This window comes from Polypterus senegalus, chromosome 14 (assembly GCF_016835505.1).
Source record: "Polypterus senegalus isolate Bchr_013 chromosome 14, ASM1683550v1, whole genome shotgun sequence".
Taxonomy (NCBI): domain Eukaryota; kingdom Metazoa; phylum Chordata; class Cladistia; order Polypteriformes; family Polypteridae; genus Polypterus; species Polypterus senegalus.
Window position 1 is genome coordinate 5,001,317 of NC_053167.1, and position 23,492 is coordinate 5,024,808.

The following is a 23,492-nucleotide window of genomic DNA, read 5'->3' on the forward strand; positions in this document are numbered from 1 at the left end:
ACGTGGATGTATGACTGGAAAATCTATCGTCTTGAATTTAAAGTTTTTATTGAATTTTAATGTGAGGGAAATGTTTGCCTCTCTAGTTTATATAAAAGTGTTATTTGATGGAGAAAATTAGAGGAATGGAAGGCGAGAAAGAGGATATGAGAGGCATGGAAGAAGAGAAAGAGGATATGAGAGGAATAGAAGAAGAGAAAGTGTCAAGATGAAAATGGTGGAAGTGAGAAAAGGGCAGATAAGTAGCCAGAGAGAACGAGAGACAGTAATAGGACTAATAACACAGAAGAAGACCCTGTTTCCAAGCTGTCTCCAGGACCATGATCCCCATTCTCTATACCTGAGCCTCCACGTCGGTGAGCTTGCGAGTCTGCTCTGCTGTCTGCGTCAAGAGGTTTGTGCCAATCTCCAACATGGTGGCTGTTTGGTTCTGCACAGCCTTTGCCTGGATCTGCACCATCTCGGCCTGGATACTCTCTTGAATGACGTTCTCCAGCTGCAACACAGAAGAAAGCGTGTGTTAGGTGTTTTTCAATGCCTCACAAGATGAATTCAGCTCTTTCAGTTAGTGTAGCATTTGAAAAAAAAAGATTAAAGGTAGACTTTTTAATCATCAGAGTATAGCATCAAGTCAATGAAACTTCTGGGCTATCGATCTGGTCAGTTAAGTAGCAGAGGGGGTTGTTAATCAGTTTCAGCTGCTTTGGTGTTAATGAAATTAAATAAATTTAGGTGCATAAGAGGGGCAACAATGAGACGACCCCCAAAACATTAATGTTTAACAGGTGGAGGCTATTGACATTTTTCCCTCTTCACATTACTAGTTTTGCATTTGTCTACGGTCGGTGTTACTACTGGTAGCATGAGGCGATTCCTTGACCCTACAGAGTTTGGTTGCACAGGTAGTTCAACTTCTCCAGGATGCCACATCAATATGTGCCATTGCCAGAAGGTTTGCTGTGTCTCACAGAACAGTCTCAAGGGTGTGGAGGAGATTCCAGGAGACAGGCAGTTACTCTAGGAGAGCTGGAAAGGGCCGCAGAAGATCCTTAACCCATTAGCAGGACCGGTATCTGCTCCTTTGGGCAAGGAGGAACAGGATGAGCACTGTCAGAGCCTACAAAATGACCTTCAGCAGGCCACTGGTGTGAATGTCTCTGACCAAACAATCAGAAACAGACTTCATGAGGGTGGCCTGAGGGCCCGACGTCCCCTAGTGGGCCCTGTGCTCACTGCCCGGCTGGCACCATGGAGCTCAATTGGCATTTGCCATAGAATACCTTAATTGGCAGGTCCACCACTGGCGACCTGTGGTTTTCACAGATGAGAGCAGGTTCACCCTGAGCAAATGGGACAGACTTAAAAGGGTCTCGAGAAGCCGCGGAGAACATTATGCTGCCTGTAACATCATTCAGCATGACGGGTTTAGTGGGGGGTCAGTGATGGTCTGGAAAGGCATATCCATGGAGAGACACATAGACCTCTACAGGTTAGACAACTGCACCTTGACTACCATTAGGTGTTGGGATGAAAGAGTAGCGAAAGAAATTGGTAACTGCGCTGCTGCAACAAAATTCAATGTTTCTGTGAAACTGGTGAGAGATTGGAGGAAGCAAGAAGATCTAAAAAAAAATGTAAAATTAAGTGTCGTATTTTTGAACAGGTGTATAAGTCAGGGTCTGATTTTATGATCGATTTTTCAGGTTTCAAGACCCGACTTATACATGAGTATATACGGTAATTTGCAAATAAAAATCAAGGTTATTCCAGGGAGAACATACAGTATACACCAAGTAGCATTGCTAGAATATTCTGTGGACTAAATAATTTCCAAGAAACAACCCAAGTCCAAAGAAAGATTCCTAAGCCAAGAAAGTAATTTTGAAAGTTTCTGGACTTGTCACATTAATAAAGGGACAATCGCTAAAATAAAATAACTAACAAAGAAGCAACAAAATTAAAGAAAATTAAAGGAAATAAAGGAAACAAAATATAAATAAACAAAACCCTGGGATGAAGCCATGGAACCATGACAATAACACTCACAGCAAAAAATAGAATATTGGCATGAAGAGTTTCAAAGCTAACCTCTTAAGGAATGAGAGTGGCCATTTTGAATGGTGTATATAACATTTTAATTTTTCAGCATATAATGTTATTTTATATGAGTGTTTTTAATTATCATGGCTTAAATGTATTGGATCACACCACCTAGACTGGCACTGCATGATGAAATGATTGTCATAAGACAGGATACCACCAGGGGTACAACACCTGTATTCATAGAGAGTATCCACAATGTCATTACTATTAGTTAATGGAGAGCAAAGAGGTGGATGGGTAATTTAATGAACGTTCACCTCACTGATAGGTGACAACATTAAGGTCCCTTAAGATATACTTAGAACTGCACATGGGGCTCACACTTTACTTTATAAACTGCGCCAGTCCATGGACTTCATAAAGGGCATTTTTGAGATTCTTGAAAGAGAACCTCTGTTTTCCATATTTTTTCTATGTAACTAAGGTTTCGTGCCAGACACATACTAAGATGGCAGTAGCTCGGCCCTATGACAAGTTATATACCAAATACTTTTAAGCTCTCATACCAGTCTTAGTAACATTATGATCCATATCTTATATATAAACGTCTACTTGTGGAAGTGTGTGTGTCTGTCCGGCCTGGAAGTGAGAGGTGGAGTTGGGGTAAGGGCTCCTTCTCCGAGGAAAACGAAAACTGGCTTAGCCGCTAATAACACAAGTGGGGCGAGCACGTCAGTAAAACGAAACGTCAGAAGAAAGTCAAAGTCACTGAGCCGCTAACACTGTCAAAATAATGTCCCGTTTACTTTTCCTCCCGCTGCTAATGCACAAGTGAGGCGAACATGTCGGCAAAATGAATCCTCTTACAAGAGAGACACCCAGTTAGTTCCTTTCAATTACCTGACATCTCTAAATTTCAATTTTGTTTTTGACAATTTCAATAGTTTCTAGGACCCCAGGCTTTTTACAGCACAGGCTTACACTGCTACATAGTATAAATTGCAACATGCTAGTGTGTTATACCAGATATCTCAATCTTAATAAACTTGGCTCTCCTTGTATTAGTCAGCATTTCCCATTAGGAACTCAGCAGTTCATATGCCATGCTCCTGTGGATCCATTGAATAAAACAGGATTTTTAGACCCTTTGTAGAGCAATCTTAGTTGTTACTTAAAAGAAAATCCATGACACATCTACATTTTAAGAGAATGCCCTGGAAATTAAGGGACTCAATAATACAATTATTACAAAAATAATAATACAATAATATTGGATATGATGGGTAATTTTAATAGAAATGCCCCACATGGGAGCAAGTATTTATGTGCCACAACTGCGTATTATGGAGGACATGCTACCTGGAGGTTGACTAGCCTTTCAAAAGCAAGTTATGACTGATGGTTGAAGAAGTAACTGGGACCAACAGAGTGAGCTCCAACAAGTTATTCTGGAAGGTGTCCTAAAGCTGTAGATGAAAGCTTCTATCAAAATAAGCCTGGAGATGGGAGGAGAGTGACAAGGGCTTGTCTGGTGGGAGGAAGAGTTGTCAAAGAATCTCAGAGAAAGTCACCAGAGGTGGGAGAAAGGAATGCAAATTTTGATAGATGATATTATGGTAGTGAGGTAGGAATTAGTGAGAATTAGATTTTTTTCCAATTTCAAATAGTACATACCATCAGTTACCCACTGACTCAGAATAGGAGAGTTAGGATTCTTCCAGCTGAACAAGACAAGTCTACGTGCCAATAGTGTAGTAAAGGCAATCACAGTTTATTTGTCCTTCTCCACTTTAAGCCCCTCTGTGAGCCCACCAAACACAACTGTTAGTGGGTTAGGAGGGATTGGGACACCAAGGCTGTCTGAAAAATTTTGGTCCAGAATGATGGTAATTTGGTGCAGGCCCAGAACTTGCAGTGTTCACAGGTTGGATTTTGCCCTGGAAACATTTTGGACAATTTTAAACGAGACAGATGTGCTCGATATATAATTTTGAGTTGGATAATTGTATGCTTTGCGCATATGGAGCTCGAGTGAATTCTCTGCATTGTTACCTTCCACTCCTTTTCTGAGATGTTGAGTGAGAGATCCTTTTCCCAGTGTCCTTTTGGATCTTTGAAAGGGAGGGTCTGTAAAATGGTTTTATATATTGCAGAAATGATGTCTGAGTCCTCAAGACTGATCAATATTCTTTCCAGCATAGTGGAAGGTGAGAGATGAGGAAAATCGGGCAGGTTCTGTTTAACAAAGTTTCTGATTTAAAGGTAATGAAAGAAATATGTTGCTGGAAAGTTAAATTTGGAATGTAATTGTTCATAGGATGCAAAGATGTTGTCTATGTACAGATCTCTAAGTGATTTAATCCCAAATGTTTTCGAGATATTAAAAACTGTATATGTTTGCAAGGGTTGAAAAAGGTGGTTCTGAAAAATAAACTTTTAAATATTACAAGCATAATACATAAAGTGGTGATAAAACAAAGTCAGAATAACAGTCTTCCGAATTCAACGATTGTGTGATGATTTAAGTCTTCTATTAAGAAAAACGTATTGCAGGAGGAGACAACAGGTATGGAGTGAGTGGCCAGTGTGAAAGCAATACTCAGAGCACAGTTTGCCTTCAGATCATGTCAGTCTATGAAGTGATACTTTATATATGTTTATGCCGGCACCTATAGCATACATATTCCTAACTGCTCACACACATAAAAACCCAAACACATCCATGCACAAGCACATATTCTTCAAGGTGAATGCTCACCTAAACCTCTCTTCACGCACAGATACCCCGACTCACGTAGTCGGCGACACACAGGACGTCGAGAAGGTGTTGACTGGATCCGTCTTCACTCCTCAGATTTGTTCAAGCACAATCACCAAACTCACAAGCCAAGCATTTAACCCCCAATGTATTATTTTAACTGTATCCACTTTTACACGTGACCCATTAGTGAACTTCAGATTGTCAAATCGATGAGAGAAGCATAACAAGCAAGAAAATGTAGTGACACTTTCAAAATAAACATCCTTTTGTTAACTTTATTTTCTTCTCCATTAACATTTTTTTGTTGCTTGTGCTTTCTGCTACGCACAATTTAAAAGGATTTGGTCCTACAAATATACAAGTCAAAAAATATAATTGTTGCTCCCTTCCGTTGTACTGTTGCTTTTTGTGGCAAACCCCCCCCCTGGCAAATTCCACAGCAGCTCACATTACTTATTCTTATATATTTCATTTAAAAACAGCAAAAGGGACTAAGCTTTAAACTCTGTAATATTTGGCATTGTACTCCTCTAAAACAATGCTGCTCTTTCACCATTAAGGAATTAAAATAATGACACCAGTGGTTTAGACTTAAATTATCAGAGAATGAAATGGTAGGAAAGGAAGAAAGAGTAAAAAGGAGACCGGGCGGCCTTCTTCTGAGTGGCAAAGGCAGCAGAAGCTTTGGCTCCCCAGATGTTCACTCAGCCGAGTCAGAGTTCCTGCTTTTTGATTAAGGTTATGTGAAGCGTGCATTTAATGGTGAAAATAATTCCCTTTTTTGTTTTAAGTATAAACAAGCTGGACTTTGGCCTGATTTTAATTCCTTTAAAATCAGTTTGTTAAATCAAAATAGGACTTCATTTTGAAAAATAAGTGAACCTGCCAAAGATGCTGAAGAGTTTTGAAGCTAACAGTTGCCAAAATCCTCTTAAAAAGGGATGTGGGCCACGTTGCATGCAGTATGTAGAATAGAATTTCTGTTCTCAGCAAATAATGACATTTGATATGCCTTTTTTTATTGTTAGAGTTTAGTACAACTGATTTAACAGGATGAAGTTAATTTTACAAGACAAGAGCAGCACCTTTCAAAGTCCTGACAATCGGGGAAAAAATTAGGCTCTTCCAAAAAAATAAGAGTGCAATTAAAGACCACATTACCTGTGAGGTCAGTCATGTAACACCCCAACATCAGTCACGAAATGCCCATTGAGAGCACCGTGGTTAAGATTAAGGTTGTGGGGCGGTTATCTGACTCAGGGGGCATTTTGTGACTGACGTTATGGGTATTCCGTAATGTTGTGGTTGTTGCATGACCTGAGTCTTACTTATTGCATGCTGCAGTTAGACTCATCTCGGGTTTGTGCCAAGACAGAAAATGGAATACCATCAGAAGGCAATAAAATCTATAGCCATACAGAGTATCCATAAAGTAATTCTGAAAGACAGGGTGTTGGGAGTCAGTGGAGGGTCACAGCAAGGCTCGGGCCCCATTTTCACTACTACATTTCCATCTTTCATCCACGCTACCCCTGACAATAGACACTTCTGAAAATGCTCTCCAGTCTCATATACTTTTGAAAACACAGAGTTAGTGCTGTGGTGTGAAAGGGCGAAATGTACCTTTTTGAAAACACAGACTCTAATTGTGCTCTAATTTGTTTTTTTTTTACCGTGTCCGGTTCGGCTGTGAAGCAATCAGAATTGATGTCTGAATGCTGGCGACTAGCCTTACAGTTTTTCTCTCAGGTGGAGCGTTACAGCTTCTGCTGACGTCACGCCTGATACCAAAACTTTAATAAAAAATATTTTCAGATGGAAAGGAAGAGATGGAGGTAAAGGGGGAAGGGGGGGTTTCGTATAGAATAAACAATAAATGAACCAGAGTCCGCTTCTAGACCTGCAGAAAGAGAGGGGGGGAAAAAAGAAAAAAAAACACAAGACAAAAACATTGCTGCATCAGCTACATGAAGATATATAAAAGTGAAAATGTTTGCTGACAATCATACAGTAATTATTACTAAGGCATTTAGGGCCAACCACAACCTTAGGTCATGTGCTGAAGACGTCCAAGTCATACTTATGAAATCACCATGTGAGCACCTGTGTGCGTACGCACGCTTGTATGTGTAAGGTTTCTCTATAGGAGCATCCAATAGTGAGTGTGAAGGGCCACAGACCTGCCCCCAAAAACGTGTGGAAGATGGAGGGAGTTCCAAGCCCAGAGATCCAGAGGTCACCCCAGAGCGTGGAGACCCTAGGGAGGCCGTCACCAGAGAAGCCCCCAACCCCCACTCGAGAGGCGCAGAGGATCACCCCGGGGGACACAACCAGCAGCCGGCAGAGTCCCGGAGATATCAACGCAAGCCCTCAGGCCCGCCCGCAGCCGCTCACCCCGAGTCGGCGGGTCCGGAACCCAGCAGCCCGGGACCCAAGGGCGACCCACCCCGCCGAGGACCCAACAGAGCCCAGGGAACCAGATCCCACCAGGCAGCCACCGGGAGCGACCAGACAGATGCTTAAGGCAGGGGGAGGGTAGGCAAAGATGTTGTAGTATTGCCAGATGTCCCAGGAGAGGGGAGGAGTCCAAAACCCCACCTGACATATACAGTCACACACAAACACAGTCATACACTCCCTCCCTCAGGCTCTCACATACACATACAACCCAAGACTTACAAGGATGTACGCCAGACACCCATTCACACTCCCTATACACACCCTACTAACTCTGGTCCCGGTGCTGCCGTACCTGAGGTACAACCATTCCCGGACGCCAGAGCTAGCCCCGTTCCGCAGGGGTAATAGTGAGCAGGCACCCCCGTCCAACGTAGAGCAAAGCAACCCACCACTCCAGACCACAGGCAGGCGGCCAGCTCCCACTCCTAGCCTCCAGCCCCGGGCAGCTAACTGAGAACAGAGGTGTAATAAGACCTCTAGTCTCCCTCCGCCTGCTCTAATGTAGTGTTGGTGTGTGTTGATAAGGTGCATTTTGTGGTTGGGGGGGCGCGGGCAGTGCCAGCACCATGTGGCCTACACCAGCTGATGCCACCACACAGCCCCACTTCCCCCCCAAAACTCTCCGTGACTAGGTGCAGTTTAAAATTGGAAGTGGGCACCGGCACTCGGAGTGAGGCTGAAATTTGTTTTATTTATTACGTGGTGCTTCCTTGATTAAATCCTGCTCATTACAATGACTCATTCCCTGATTGGTCACCCGGCATGGAAGAAAACTGTATTCTGACATAGCAGACTTAAAGGATTTGCTTTCCATGGCACTTGTTGTGTTGCTTACCTGTACGTATCTAAATTTTCTTTGGTACAGATTAAATGTTGCATACATGCACAAATAATTTACTGGTCACTACAGTTCTATGCTAAATCCAGTGGCCTGGCGTGCTGCCCTCCCTTCAACTATCACCAATTTTGGGTCTGTTCTGAGTGCACCCCCAGTGTAGGTGTCATATGCGTTTTCGATCGTTTTAGTGTGGACGGTGATACTTTTGTAAATTATGTGAAAAAGATAGTGTGGATGGAGTTCATTTTCCTTTATAAATACTGTTTTTAAATGAAAATGTTGTATTGTTGACGTAGCCTCAGACTTACAGGAGGTACAGAAGATGAGAGAATGATTACGGTGATAGAACGATGACCAAGAGGCGGCCACTCCATTAAAGAGCCAGGGATACTAGGGAGATATGAAGGTTTGTTGTTTATTGTGTAATTTGTTTTTGCATTTTAATGCAGCAGTGATCCCATTAATTAAGCAGTGCCCATGATAACACCTCTCAGTAAAACTCACTGGCAGTAAAGAGGATGGTAGCAAAATTAGAGGCCATCATGACTGAAGTTACCCATTCTTTCCATGATATGTTGTCCTAGAGCACCTTTAGTCATAGTCTCATTCCACCTTGGCGAGCTAAGACACATTGCTGGGTTTTGTCATGATTTCAGCCATTAGACTGTACAATGGCTCCTCTATCATACCCATCATAACCCTAGCCTGGTGTAATAGACACATTGGCATAGGGAAAATATTTCTTTAAGGACACTGCAAATGTATTTCCCACTGGGGGAATCAAGTACATCTATCTATCTATCATATAGTATCATGCATATCTATCTATCTGTCTGTCTATTGTGAATGAAAATTAACTGCTTGCAAGCTATTAAGGGTTAAAAGCTGTTTTACTCTAACAGCAGGCTATTCATACAAGTGTCTGTCATAAGACGGTGCAGTAAGCTGACCTAGGACAACTTCCTTCTTTAGGAACACGTCTGTTAGACACAGGAAAGATGACGTTTTCTTCTTTGGGGCTGCTCTTGATACGTACACAAGAAAGAAACTGTTGGCCGATTTGCGTAATATAAGATGAAATGTTTAGATGCTCTTTCATAAGTAAGGGGGAGGGAGGAAAATGAATATTAAAAGCCGATTGAAACAGGGGAACTTTCCTCTTCTGCCTTGCAATGCACAATCCATGTACTCATCTGTGACTGAATAAGGACTGACCAATTGAACTATTCCTGTCTTCCTCCGAGATCTCCTTCCACACTATCTATCTATTATCCATCCAGTATCCAACCCGCTACATCCTAAGTACAGGGTCACGGGGGTCTGCTGGAACCAATCCCAGCCAACACAGGGTGCAAGGCAGGAAACAAACCCCGGGCAGGGTGCCAACCCACCGCAGATCTATCTATTATACGGCACCTAAATATTCATTGTTGGGCTGCTTAGAAATAAATGATGCAACTCAAACTGGAGGAGCTTCACAGCAAGATAAATCCATGTGATAGAAATCTGTGTTAGAATAGATTATTTGTTTATAGTTCAAGTGGAATTTAGCTTCTGTTCGCCACATTAACTAGAACAATACCTGCACAGACAGGTTTTGACATGGTGGTTTTGACACCAGCTTGCTCTAAATAACACCAATAAATGCAAATACCCAAATGTTGAAAAATGCATTAAACAGAGAAACACTGTCCACTGCACTGCAAAGAATAATAGGTTATAAACAAATCAAATCTTTTGTTCTCAAATGCCAACAAGGTCCTTCAAAAGGTGACTTTTAATAAGACATTTGCTTTTACTATTGAATAAAAATGGAGAATGATAACATTGTCATCTATACTTTATGTAAACATAACTAGCACAGTTTATGAGGTAAACAGTAAAAATAAGAAAACAATCATTCTAGTTTTATATGGCATCTTTCTGAAGTGTTGCCCATCCCATTTTAATTTGCTTGTGAGCATGGATGTGGTGGGCCCCCGACTTCAATAATCAATAACTGTTTCATAAACTAAGAGGCTTCTGCACAGGAAGAAGTCATCAGAGAATGGGACGGCACCTGGGATATGCAACATTACTAGTGAAAATGATGAAGAAAGTGGTGAGTGTAGGATCAAGTGGCTCATCCTAGTGATACAGGAAGCCTGGAACTCAGGAGAAATCCCTGCAGAATGGGACAGAGGTGTCATACTGCCCTTTTACAGCCCTGAGGGAATTCTTATTATTAGCACAGTACTAGAACAAGTGAAGGACTTTTCCCTTAAATGTCAAAAAGGAGCAACTTCACCTTGGGAAGAATGTCCACACTGTATATAAAACTCAGAAAGAGCCCCAGAGTCTACTGTCAAGTCGATATGTAGAAGTGAGAGTTCCTGTTCATCAACCATTACTGAACCAATGTGGTTGTTAGCTGACTAAGCTCACTGACCTCATGCACACACACTCTACAAAATAACACTAAGTTATGTGTGACAGGATGGAGGAACCATAGACTGAAAGTGGCATCAGGCACGATTGCGGAATATCTCTTGAATTTTTTCCACCTCTCATTGATGACATCTTAGAACATATGGCATGCAGAGGTATGCTGGTCACAACAGTGGATGGGGAGATCTTCATGGAAGTGAATTTTGAGGTGGTATTTCCTGGTTAGCACAGATGTTGAAAGATCTACTCTTTATACTGGAAGTAATAAGCATAGATGATGCTTGTGATTATCCACTGTTGAAAATACCTCTGGCGATACTACAGAAGTTGTGGACGCCTTTACTTACCTCTGAATTCAAACTGAAAAGACAGCATATTGAGTTTAATCTGGACAGGAAAATCTGGCATTCTAAAATCAGTTTGATTGGACTGGATGTGCTGCTTGTCCCATTTTATGCTTAACTGAAATATTCCGGGACACTGATTCCCAAGAAAGGAAGTTGGGTAGTTTCAACATGTGGTGCTTTTGAGGTTTCTTCATATGCCATACACTGTACATGTCAGCAGCACTACAACTCCTAGCAGAATGGTCAATGATTCAGTTTAAGCCTCTGAAAACAAACACAGGCTTCAGGTCTTCAGCCACATAAGTGACCCTTCATGAGAGCCACAAAAGGGGTCTCAAGGCAGCCATGAAAATTCTCCCTCTGGGAAAGAAGAGACCATACCATTTGTTAAGGATCATGTGGACAAGAACAGTTTTGAGGGATATGAAATCAGTTGGATTTGGGCAAAACACAGCATGGAATTTTTCCCAGGACCAATGTGGATGGTTTCACATTATGAATAAAAATACACTTCAGAAAATAGTTTGCCACAAGAAATCTACTTCCATACTGTTGTTAGCAACCAGGAGGACTGTGCTTATTAAAGGACATTGTGATGATGCGGGTTCGCTCCAAGCTCCCATCCGACCTCCGGGAGCTCTTGAAACCAACACCGTCGGTAATGTCACGGAGATGAGCTGGCAAATGAGGACAATTCTCAAATGAAGCCAGGGGATAATTTTCAAAAAGTGCTAATGTACTTATTAAAACAAACAATTGTGTCCAAACAGAAACAGTCAGTGCTCCAAAGTTCCAATATATAAATCCATAAAAACAGTGAAAAGTAGGGATTAAAAAAAATAATAAATCCTTTAAAATCTGAGGTTAAAAATCTGGTTAAAATGCAGTCCCTCTAATCCCGCTCTCAGCACACCTCCATCTCATCCTCCCCAGCTCACCCATTACTCCCGTAGCCGGCAGAGACCCAATAGCCACAAGCTCCTTTCAGCCGACCTCCATCTTGGCTGTCTTAAAGACATCACGGCCAGACCGTCTGAGGTCGGCTCTCCTCCCTTCTTCCTTTGCGCTCCTCAGATCCTTTGGGAGGACACCCGCCTTGCTCACCCCATTCCACTGAACATTCAGTGGGGCGAACTAGCCCCTAGAGCGCAACCGGCTAACGCTCCTGCGTGGGGCTGCAGCTCGTGCTGTCTCCTCCTTCCAGGTGGCCGGATCGCAACTTTCAAGACTTCCTTCCTTCCTTGTCCTTTAACCTCTTTCTTTGTTCCTCTTTTCCTCCCTCCATCTCGGTTTCTCGATTCATCTCTCCCCCTTTTCCTGGTGCCGACCCTTATATATACACCCGCCTCTCTGTGGACAAAGCGCGTTTATTACACGCCTCAGGAAGCAACCGCGAACAATCTCACCCACACATGCAGGTGCGACTCGCTCCGACTACTTCAATTAACTCCCCGCGGCTGTACAATCGTGCCCACGGAGAGTGACACGGCTTTGTGGATTTAAAACCTGGCTCTTTTTTTTGAAGCCGCAGACCGCTATACCACAGACATCTTTTTTGATTCTAAGAAATCTGTTTCTGTATGAGACGTAAACTCAATGGAGACAGTTCAAAACAGTTTCTTCCAAAGGTATTGCTTTTTTTTTTGTGGCGAATAAGGAGGCATCATGGACAAGTCTGCTGTGTCACAGCTTCAGAAGTCTGGGTTTAAATTCCTGCCAGTGTGGAGATGACACATTCTTCCTGTGCCTGTGTGAGTTGGTTTCTTGGTACTCTAGCTATCCTCCAACATCCCAAAGAAATGCAGGTTTCGTTAACTGGAGACTCGAAGGTTAAGTCTAATTGTCCTCCATGATGGACTGGTGCAGTATCTATAGAGTTATTTCATTTGATACTGTGACTCTGTACAACCATGACAAGACTGATAGATGTGCTTTTTTCCGACATGGGCAATTTTAGTCTGCCAATATTTACGTGACCGGCAGGATGATTTGGTCCCAAAGTTTTTATTCTGTGATCTTGATGAAATAGTGATATTCTGCCATGAACTATCTGTAAAATTGTTTGAGACATCAAAGTGAAAGCTTGTTTTTAAAAATAATATCATGAAGTATTGATCTTGCACAGCTAGTCTGTCTCAAACTTACTATCAGTGGGAGATTTGTAAGTCAAGTATCATCCAAAAGATAATATTATGTGGTGCGAAATTTCAATTTCCAGACTACCCCTGCTTATGGACCAACTGAGAACATCTAAAGGGAGAGCGTTTCCAAAGATAATATCCTGTTATCCCCAGATGAACCTTCCTGCTCATCATCTTAGTTTTTATTACCAGCTCCTAACAAACTAGGGGAGTGTGTTTGCAGATCTAAAGTCCTATTCTAACCTGTTGGAGACATTTGACTGGACTAGGGTTTCAAAGATAATATTCTGTAGGCCTTGGAGTGGAGTACGGTTTCAAAGGTAACAGTTGATGGTGCTGAGCTTATAGTACCGTTTCCATTATGACATTTTTCTTGTCAAAAAATGTGGCTTTTGTTTTGAGTTGTGTGATTGTACGTGGATTTTGAATTAGGCACCATAGAAGTGTGAATAGGTTATCTTCCTGAACAATGTCAATCCTATAAAAATGAAAGTTAAGTTCAGCAGTTGAAATATGACCTATGACCTTTACAATAGGAGCAAAGTTGTCAGCACACTGCTTGTAGAGTCACATCATGCCAGAGTCAATGGACATTTTTGAGAAAATGTAAAAATGAGTTGTTGACAGAGTGACAACAGAGTGATAGTCAGAGCCATACTAACCACATACTGTAGACCAAGTTTGTGACTACAATGGACCCTAAAGTAACATGTAAAATTTTGTATAAAGTGAGAAAACCCTCCAGAACAGCATGTAGCAATCTGCAGATCTTTAGGGATTTAGAGATCTCACATCAGCTAAGGTCAGCATTTTCTTGACTGCACCCTGAGAAGTACGCTGGGTAAAAATGGCTGAGTAGCCAGAAAAAAAAACACTGCTTACTAATATAAACACAAGTGCTTACCAAAATACATTTGGATGATCAGTGTGTTCTGGAACAACGTTTTATGGACAGATAAGTCAAACTGAAACTGTTTGCCAAACACAAGCACTGCTACATTTGGAGAAAAAGCTAAAATTGCATTCCACAATAAGAAACATAATTTCCGAAGTCAAGTTTAGCGGTTGTCAGAAATGCAATGCCCAAGCATTCCTTCAGCTTCAGGGATGGTTGCCCTCAGTATAACACTTAGATAGATAGATAGATAGATAGATAGATAGATAGATAGAAGTCACACTGCAAGAATGCTGGGGAAGATCACGCCCTGTTAGGTTGGGCTTTCCATCATTAAGTGCCGTGCAAGACAAGACAACTTGAACAACAGCTACACAAAAGTCATGACACAACACAATACCAGAGAAAACAGGTAGGAGCTCATTGAAGCTACCTAAAATAATCAGGGAAAAGCTATCCAGACTAAAGCAGGCAGACGTCATGCCATGTCATTCTAAAAAAGAGCAAAAACATAAGACAAAATTATAATTTAAAGATGTTAGAAAATGTAAGGATGGCGTTTGAGATTTGTACAAAAAATTTAAATCAAGGGTGGCACAGTGGGTAGCGCTGCTGCCTCACAGTTAGGAGACCCGGGTTCGCTTCCCGGGTACTCCCTGCGTGGAGTTTGTATGTTCTCCCCGTGTCTGTGAGGGTTTCCTCCCACAGTCCAAAAACATGCAGTTAGGTGCATTGGCGATTCTAAACTGTGCTTGGTGTGTCCGTGTGTGTGCGCACCCTGCAGTGGGCTGGCACCCTTCCCGGGGTTTGTTTCCTGCCTTGTGCCCTGGGATTGGCTCCAGGAGACCCCTGTGACCGTGTAGTTAGGATATACAATACAATTTATTTTTGTATAGCCCAAAATCACACAAGGAGTGCCGCAATGGGCTTTAACAGGGCCAGCCTCTTGACAGCCCCCCAGCCTTGACTCTCTAAGAAGACAAGGAACAACTCCCAAAAAAACCCCAGTAGGGAAAAAATGGAAGAAACCTCGGGAAAGGCAGTTCAAAGAGAGACCCCTTTCCAGGTAGGATGGGTGTGCAGTGAGTGTCAAAAAGAAGGGGGTCAATACAACACAATACAATACACAGAACAGAACAAAATAAAACTTTTAGAAGTAAGTAGCAGAATTTAACAGTGGATGACATCACATAATATGATTTGGATATAGCGGGTTAGATAATGGATGGATGGATTTAAATCAACATTCAATTTTGTTAGTTAATTCAATGTAGTTTTTACATGACATCAGATTAAATTAATCTCCATTAAGAAAAATAAAGGCAGAAAATCTGACATGAACAAAACTTTGCTTCATTATTTTTAATGTTCACATCAGCTGGTGATATTTATAGTGGAGTTAGGATTGACTTTGTCCATATATCATTCAAAAAGACAAATCTGCGCTCTTAAAGATAAATAGCAGATAACCACAAATAATCTTCAGTAAACTATCCAGGACTGCAGTAAAAAAAGAGCTTAACTTCAGGCATCCCGGGATTGTGGGAAATGTCCATAAATTAACCAAAGCAAATACCACGTATGTCTTTGGCTTATATCGGGTACAAATCTAGACAAGATCTAAAGTCCACTCCCTGTATTTATAACACTTGCAGCCTTGCTGTGCACGATACCAGATTGGGATATCTGCTGCCGATCAGCACTCACTGTTATGGTGCAAAGAGAGACAACAAGCATGAATTCCCCAGTGAGACTGAATGTCTGCGGGAGGGCAGTCTAGAAAGTGACAAGTGTGTTGAAACAACTTTGGTGACCCCTAAGTAACTGATCCAAGCTGTACTGACCTTAAATGAATGGTAAAGAGCCTTAGCGAGCTTAACTCAGACTGTCCAGTTCAGGCTGATGATGATAAATGTTCATACATTATCCGGAACGTTCCTGGGCTATCTCACAAAAGTACTGTGATGTTACAGTGAAGTACGATGGCTCGATTTTCTTTCCATATTTCTGAAAATTCATTTCCTACAAAAGAAAACTAAGATGTTTGCCAGTAGCCGTTTCTAGAAAATGACAGGCCATTTTTCCGAACTTTCTTTGTATCCTTTTAGAAAGTGGCCTTTCAGCCCGAAGAACATAATTGATGTAAAGTCGCCATTTCTTATCAGAAACCTGGGAGACTCATTTACTGTCAAGGTTGTCTTCTGACAAAGTAACACTGTGTTGATCATGGTGTACTTTAACACAGTAACAATACATGCATTTCTCTATGGCTGTTTCTAGATTTTTATTACAGAAAACACTGATTGCAATTAAAAAAAAGAGATGTCAAGCATGGTAAACTGAGGTGAGCTGGCGCCCTGGCAGGGGTTTGTTTCCTGCCTTGTGCCCTGTGTTGACTGGGATTGGCTCCAGCAGTCCGCAGTGACCCTGTAGTTAGGATATAGCGGGCTGGATAATGGATGATTGGAAGAATGATAAAATCAAGGCTCAGACTTTCTCTCCAGGGCAGATAACAAAGTGACAAAGACCCCATTGACACCAGCATACAGGCTGTCATCAAAGCCAGCTTTTGTCAAGCGTGAATGTGCAAATGTCCTAGGCCGCATTCGAGGCCATGTGCAATGTAGTTGTGTATTTTTAATCAAGTCTCTCTGCCCCAATTCTGGCCTTACTCTATGTATGACTACGAGCCAAAGAAAAGAGACACAACTCAAAGACTGTGACATTTCAGACTCCTGTTTCCCTTAGCCATCATATGTTTACTTTTACAAATATGAAAAAATAAGCCCAAGTGCATAAAAATATTTAATAGGGCTTACCAAACTTAGATGGGTGCCCACCCACCATCATTCTTTTCATCTCTGGGGAAAATTCAAAGTCTTGCATGTTTGCTTCTTTTCAAAAGGAAATGTCGCTGATTGCTCAACACTGCTTTGTGAAAAAAGGCAGGTCTAAATTACACATGGCCTTGAAAATGACCTCCATGCTGAAGATAAACGGGCTGTGGGGACAGCCTAAGCGCTGATGTGAATGGGAACTTTGTCACTGTGTTATCTGCCCCAGAGATACACTTTCATCCAGACTGGGCCATACTTAACATCTCTGAACACACATATGGGTTAATAATTTTCGTAATTGGCTTAAAAAACTGAAAAAACAGTAAATTCCCATGGTGACGATAAACATATCTGTGTTTTTTGGGGGTATGATATTTTAGGCCTCAACAATATAATCAGGTTTTAAATTGGACATTTTTGGTACATGACTGTGATGGTGCATTATGCACGTTGCTAAGCAACAGAAGAGAATCACAGCCAGTCCTGTCTTGTCTTTGTGTAGAGCAGGGCTTTGCAGCATTCGACTCCACATTAAGGTAGATGGATTAGGAAATTTAGGAGTGCTCCTGGAATCGATTCTCTACTATAAAGGAAAATCTTGAGACAAGACTATTGCCAAGAGATTTTTTTAACCCCTGCCCTCCTCTCAACCATTTATGGCTAACAGCCCATGCCCACGGTCCTCTCGCCTCTCATTCGTGTGAATGCTTTTGTCAAACACAGTTCCTGCGCTCTCAGCTCTTATAAATTTTTACGTTTTCCTCACTTTAAGTTCCCAATAAAAGAAGACATACAGTATGTAGTTCAAATCTTCTTGAAGAATTTCATCCCGAAGGGTTATCAACAGAAGAAATGAGTACACAAGCAATCCTAGCAATGAAGTCAAATGAATTAACAAGAAAAATGTCGATCTGTTACATGACAAATTGGTAAAGTGAGTATCAATAGAGTAAGCTGAAACAGTCGGTGGTGATGTTGCGGAAGATGTTAACATCAACTTACAATATCACAAAGAATATCTACAACTGTTAACACCGTCCGGTCTTCCATCAGTCGTAATGTTATTGAGTAATTTATGTATGAGTGATGGGCTATGCAATAGGGCAAGATTAGTTGTATTCAAAATTGGTTGAACAATTCTGACATGTAAAATTTTAACAGGTGACAAGAAAGGTAATGTACAGTAGTACGTCTTCCGCGAATAACATTAGACACCAAAGGTGATCTTGATATACCATTCATATTAAAACGTTTACAGTTTCCTATTAGAATAGCGTTTGCTATGACAATTAATAAATCACATGAACAAACATTTGAAAAAGTCGGTTTATTTAGTTGTATTCAAAATTGGTTGAACAATTCTGACATGTAAAATTTTAACAGGTGACAAGAAAGGTAATGCACAGTAGTACGTCTTCCGCGAATAACATTAGACACCAAAGGTGATCTTGATATGCCATTCATATTAAAACGTTTACAGTTTCCCATTAGAATAGCGTTTGCTATGACAATTAATAAATCACAGGAACAAACATTTGAAAAAGTCGGTTTATTTATTAGAGAGAAAGAAATGATATTCAGTCACGGGCAGTTATACGTTGCATTGTCACGATGTATCTCCAAACACGTAATCACAATTCAAAGTGATATTGATGAACAGTTAATTAAAAAATTATTTTTATTGATGTTTTACAGTAAAAGTGTAAGTTTAAAAAGTATTTGTGTGTTATATACAACGCAACGAATACCTCTAAAGCTATATGAAACATAATTTTCTTTCAATTTATTATGTTTTACTACTTTTTACTATGATTAATTACTCTCTGTAATGTGAAATAGTTAGTGGCGCAGTGGTAGTGCTGCTGCTTTGCAGTAAGGAGACTGTGGAAGATTGTGGGTTTGCTTCCTGGTTCCTCCCTTTGTGGATAGCGCTTTGAGTACTGTGAAAAGCGCTATATAAATATAATGAGCTATTATTATTATTATGCATATGTAACAATTCCCATGAAAATAACAATCTGTTTAAATTGTATATCCGCTTCCCCATATGTGTGCGGCAGATCCGCGAAGTAGCTAGCGTATAGTGTCTGCCCGGGGGTTGGCGAGCGAAGTGAGCAGGGGGTCGAGCCTCCTAGTACTTTAGAATGGAAGTTTCATGAGGATGACATTCGTCACACAGCCTACTGTTGCATGTTTTTTTTTTTGTGTGTAAGACATTTTATTATTCTTAGCCAACACACACAACTCTTGCACTGGAATGTTTATCAGAAAGTTACTTTAAACTTTGTCAGTTTGTAATGTTGTTTGATCTCTTGGTATGCATATGACTTTTCTCTACTTCCACTTACAGTAACAAAGATACTATGGTGGGTGGCTGTGCCCAGCCGGGACGCTGACAAGGACCCTGAAGACTGTGAAGCCCTGGACATCAGGAGGCACCTGGAGCACGCCTGGGTGGGGATAAAAGGGGCTGCCTCCCTCCAGTCATCAGCTGGAGTCACGTGGAAGAGGATGAAGCTCAGAGGAAAGGAGCGGAGGCGGTGAAGGAGGACAGGACTTTGAAGAGGCCTGGACTGAGGGTCTGTGGTGCAGGGGCACTGGGTTGTATGCAGGACTGAATTATTGTAAATATTCTAAATAAACGTTTGGTGGGTTTGAACATTGGTGTCTGCCTGTCTGTGTCAAGGCTTGTCTTCACTATACAAAATGTAGAGTTTGCAGAATATGGCTCTCAATATTTAATTTATGTGTTTTTTTGTGGTTTTATTTAGGATTATGTGAATAGATGTACCTTTTAAGTGAATAAAATTTGTGCCCAGATCTCGCACAAAAAGCTAGCATTAGCGTAGGGTTCATAAGTGAGCTACAGAATTAATGACTCATAGGATATGTTTCAGAAGATAGGATAAGAGTTTTAAATGCATGAAAAATGATTAAAGACCTTTCAGAAGATAATTGCAAAAGTATTATTAAGAGTATTATCATTTTATCAAGGCATAGGTTTAAGCTCAGAAAAACTCACCAAAAAATCTGCAGTTCAGGTTCCCCATTTAGCGGTAGCACATTTTTCACATATTTAATAAAATGTTCAGTGCTTATACGCAGAACATCAGCAGTATAAAGTAAAATGGAATCAGAACATGGACTGTATGTGTAATAACTAGCCAATGTTATATCTGGAGCAGGAATCAAAGAAACGAAGGCAAGGATGTTACAAAATCAAAGAATGTGAAATTCAGTGAGGATTCAAGAGAAGATTAGAACAATCTGGATGAGAACAGGCTATTCAGCCCAACGAAGCTCACCAGCCCTATCTACTTTATTGTTCTGTTAACTAGAATATTTCACACTCCACAAACCTAGACAGTCAGGAAGTGTATGACACTGAGCTTAAGACTGTTGTGGCAAAGACGTCATGCATCACAGACTCCTGGTCATCTTGCCAAGCAACAGCCTGTAACAGTGGTGGTGCCCATGACAAAATAAAAATGGCACTGCAGTAAGATGTATTTCAAAAATAACATCTTCAATAATATTTTAAATAAAAAACAACCTGACCATTAAATTCTTTGGCTTCTAAACCTCCAAAATGATATATACTTTCACATTATTTTTTGAGGCCAAAGAAACGGTAATGAAGTCTGGATTATGACACACATTACTTTTTGCTGTTTATCACATGTTATTGTGTTATAACATAAAATATTAATGTATTTAACCGAGGCTACACACATAAAAGCTGCATAATGTCAAAGTGAAGAGAAAATTAATCATTCAGAATTACAGTAAGTATAAATGAAATCCAGAAATTGACTGATTCTGCAAGCACTCAAAATCTAAAATCAATATTTTATAGAGACACCCTTGGCAAAAATCATAGCCCTCATGCCGTCAGCTTGGCACTCTGTAACTTTTTTCTCCGTTATCCTTTGGGAAAATTGCTTAAGGAATCAGAAGGAAATCATTAGCGAGGAGCAATTTTCACACATATTGTTAAGGTCTGGGCCTTAACTGCGCCATTACAGATTTATAACCTTTTAAGTGTGGTGACTGAGAATGTTATGATAATATGTTATGTTAATTTAGTTCACTCTCCTGCATAAAAAATAATCTTCACCAGACCCCCTGCTGATGGCAGCAGATTCTTACCCCAGATTGTTCAATACTTTGTGCTATTGTTCAGCTGTTGGCATATAAAGGGAGTTGTTTTTGCAAGAAGTCAGAACAATGCTAGATTTACTTGTGTGCTCATTTATCTTTACTGTGTTGTTTTTCTTAGAAGCTCTATACCCAATAATAATAACAATAATAATAATAATAACAGTAAATTTTATGTATATAATAGCAAGACACCCCAATGGATTAAAGTATTAAACCTGACCTTGGATGAAACATCATAACTGATCACAGATATATTCTATTCAGTTAAACGAGTGACTTCTAAAAGCATCTCTTCATCTGTTAATGAACAGCTCAATCCAGTTCAGAGTCACAAAGGCTCCATCCTGTTCCAGCAGGGATGGGTGCAGTAATGTCCTGGGAACCTTACGGTGTCATTTTAAAAGACAATAACATTAAAATAGTATCTTTTGTTCAGTAGAGAAGACAACGACATGACTGAAAAGGAGCTCCTTCCTCGTCAAATTCCACATGTCTGAGTTACCCAGCATACACATATCTACAGTGGATTCAGAAAGTATTCAGACACCTTCACTTTTGACACATATTCTTATGTTGCAGCCTTATATTAAAGTTGTTTCAATTAATTTCCCCTACATCAGACAACACTCAGTACCCCAGAATAACAAAGTGAAAACAGGATTTTAGAAATTTTTGCTAATTTCATAAAAATAAAAACCCAAAATATCACATTGACACAAGTACTCAGACTATTTGCTATGACACAAGAATTCTGGCTCAGGTGCATCCCATTTAATTGATCATCATTGAGATACACCTTGTTTGTTGTCCACCTGGGGTCAACTTGATCGATTGGACCTGATTAGAGAAGCCACAGACCTGTCCACAGAGGGTCCCACAAGTTACAATGTGTATCCTAGAAAAAACCAAGTCATGTGGTCAATGGAATTGCTTGCAGAGTTTACAGACAAGATTGTGTCTAGGCACAAATCCTCTAGCATTGAAGAACACAGTGGCTTCCATAATTTCCAGTGGCTTTGGAACAGCCACAACTGTTACTAGAGCTGGCCATCCTACCAGAGGAGAAGGGCAATAGCAAGAGAGTTGACCAAAAACCCAATGGACAACTCTGAGCACCAGAGAACCTGTGTGGAGATGGCAGAAACTTCCAAAAGAACAACCATGACTCCACTAATCTAGGCATTAAGGCAGAGTAGCCAGATGACACGTGAAAGCCTGCTTGGAGTTTGCAAAAAGACACCCAAAACCTCTCAGACTGTGACTAATAAGATTCTCTGGTCTGGTGAAATCAAGATTAGTGTCATATCTGGAGGAAATTGGGCACCATTCCAAGGGTGAAATGTGGTGATGGCAGCATCATGCTCTATGGCTGTTTTTCAGCAGTAGAGTGTGGGAGGGTTGAAAGGGTTGAAAGGAAAAATCTGAAGGAGAAAAGTAGAGATAAATCTAAAGTAGAGCATCACTGAGCCCCAAACCCTGGACACAACTAACGCAAACAGTCATGGGTTCATATATAATAATTTAAATTTCATTCAAGCACCTTACCTTGCACTGTATATGCCAGTATGGTGAATCTTTCCTATTTCTTCTCTTCCTTCCACCTACTCTTCCTCTGAGTGAGTTTAATTAAAGTTAGATCCCTTATAGCTTTGCAAGATGCTGAAAAATTACTTCATGCTTTTGTTTTTTGTCGACTAGATTACTGTAACACACTCCTCTCAGGACCACCCAAGAAAGACATCAATCGATTGCAAAGAGTGCAGAACGCAGCTGCTATAATCTTAACTAGGAAAAGAAAATCCAAGATATCTCTCCAGTTTTGATGTCACTACATTGGTTACCTGTGCCATTTAGAAATGACTTTAAAATCCTGCTTATGGTTTACAAAGCCTTAAATAATCTCACTCCATCCTATATTCCATCCGTAAGGACCGTTCCATCAGCTGTCCTGACTGCGACTCTCCGAGGAACAGATTCAGATGTGCATAATTCTTTGATTCCTCTGTAAGCATGATGTGGGTCACAAGACCACAGATGGTTTGTCACTTGCTCACAGATTCTTCTAACAAACGCCTGTTTATCTGCCCTCAGATCCCTCGCAGCCGTCTTTCTCAGTTCCCGGTACAGACCACAGTTGCCATTGAGCTGTGCGCTGCGACTCCTCTCGATGATATCCAGGGTGCCCTCCGAGATGAAACACCTCCTTCTGGGAGCACCGGTAACACCAATACAACCCTCAACAACCTTCAGGGTCTTGTCACTGAAGGTCTCCCTCATCAAATTAGGATATACCCAAATCTGAAAGTTCCTCACACAAACTGCATGCAAACTCATTAGAAACAACCTGGTCATTACGGATGACACTGCAGTTGTGACCCGCTGGGTTGGCTACTTTGAGCTGATCCTCCAGTTAGGACGGTGGATATCTTTGGGTCCACGGTTCTTGAGGCTGATCCTCCAATTAGCTGTGAACCATCCAATCTCACTGAGATTGCACAGGTGTTGAACCAGCTGAGGGGGAGAAAGGCTGCAGGGATCTGTGCTATCTGGGTGAACTTCTCCAGGCTGGTGTTAAGGCTGTC

General features: G+C 41.0%; 1 protein-coding gene across 2 annotated transcripts in view; it reads right to left on the minus strand.

The window, feature by feature from the left end:
* Positions 1 to 23,492, minus strand: part of angpt4 (angiopoietin 4) — a 195,083-nt gene that overhangs the window by 69,322 nt on the left and 102,269 nt on the right. Inside the window, exons 1-2 of one of the 2 annotated variants that reach the window (XM_039735559.1) lie at positions 10,877 to 11,162; positions 341 to 496 (exon numbers count right to left, since the gene is read on the minus strand). In XM_039735559.1, coding sequence (XP_039591493.1) covers positions 341 to 460 — 120 coding nt within the window. In that variant the 5' untranslated portion in view covers positions 461 to 496; positions 10,877 to 11,162. Of the gene's footprint in view, positions 1 to 340; positions 497 to 10,876; positions 11,163 to 23,492 lie in introns of those variants that run through there. The other variant, XM_039735558.1, reaches the window with a different exon arrangement.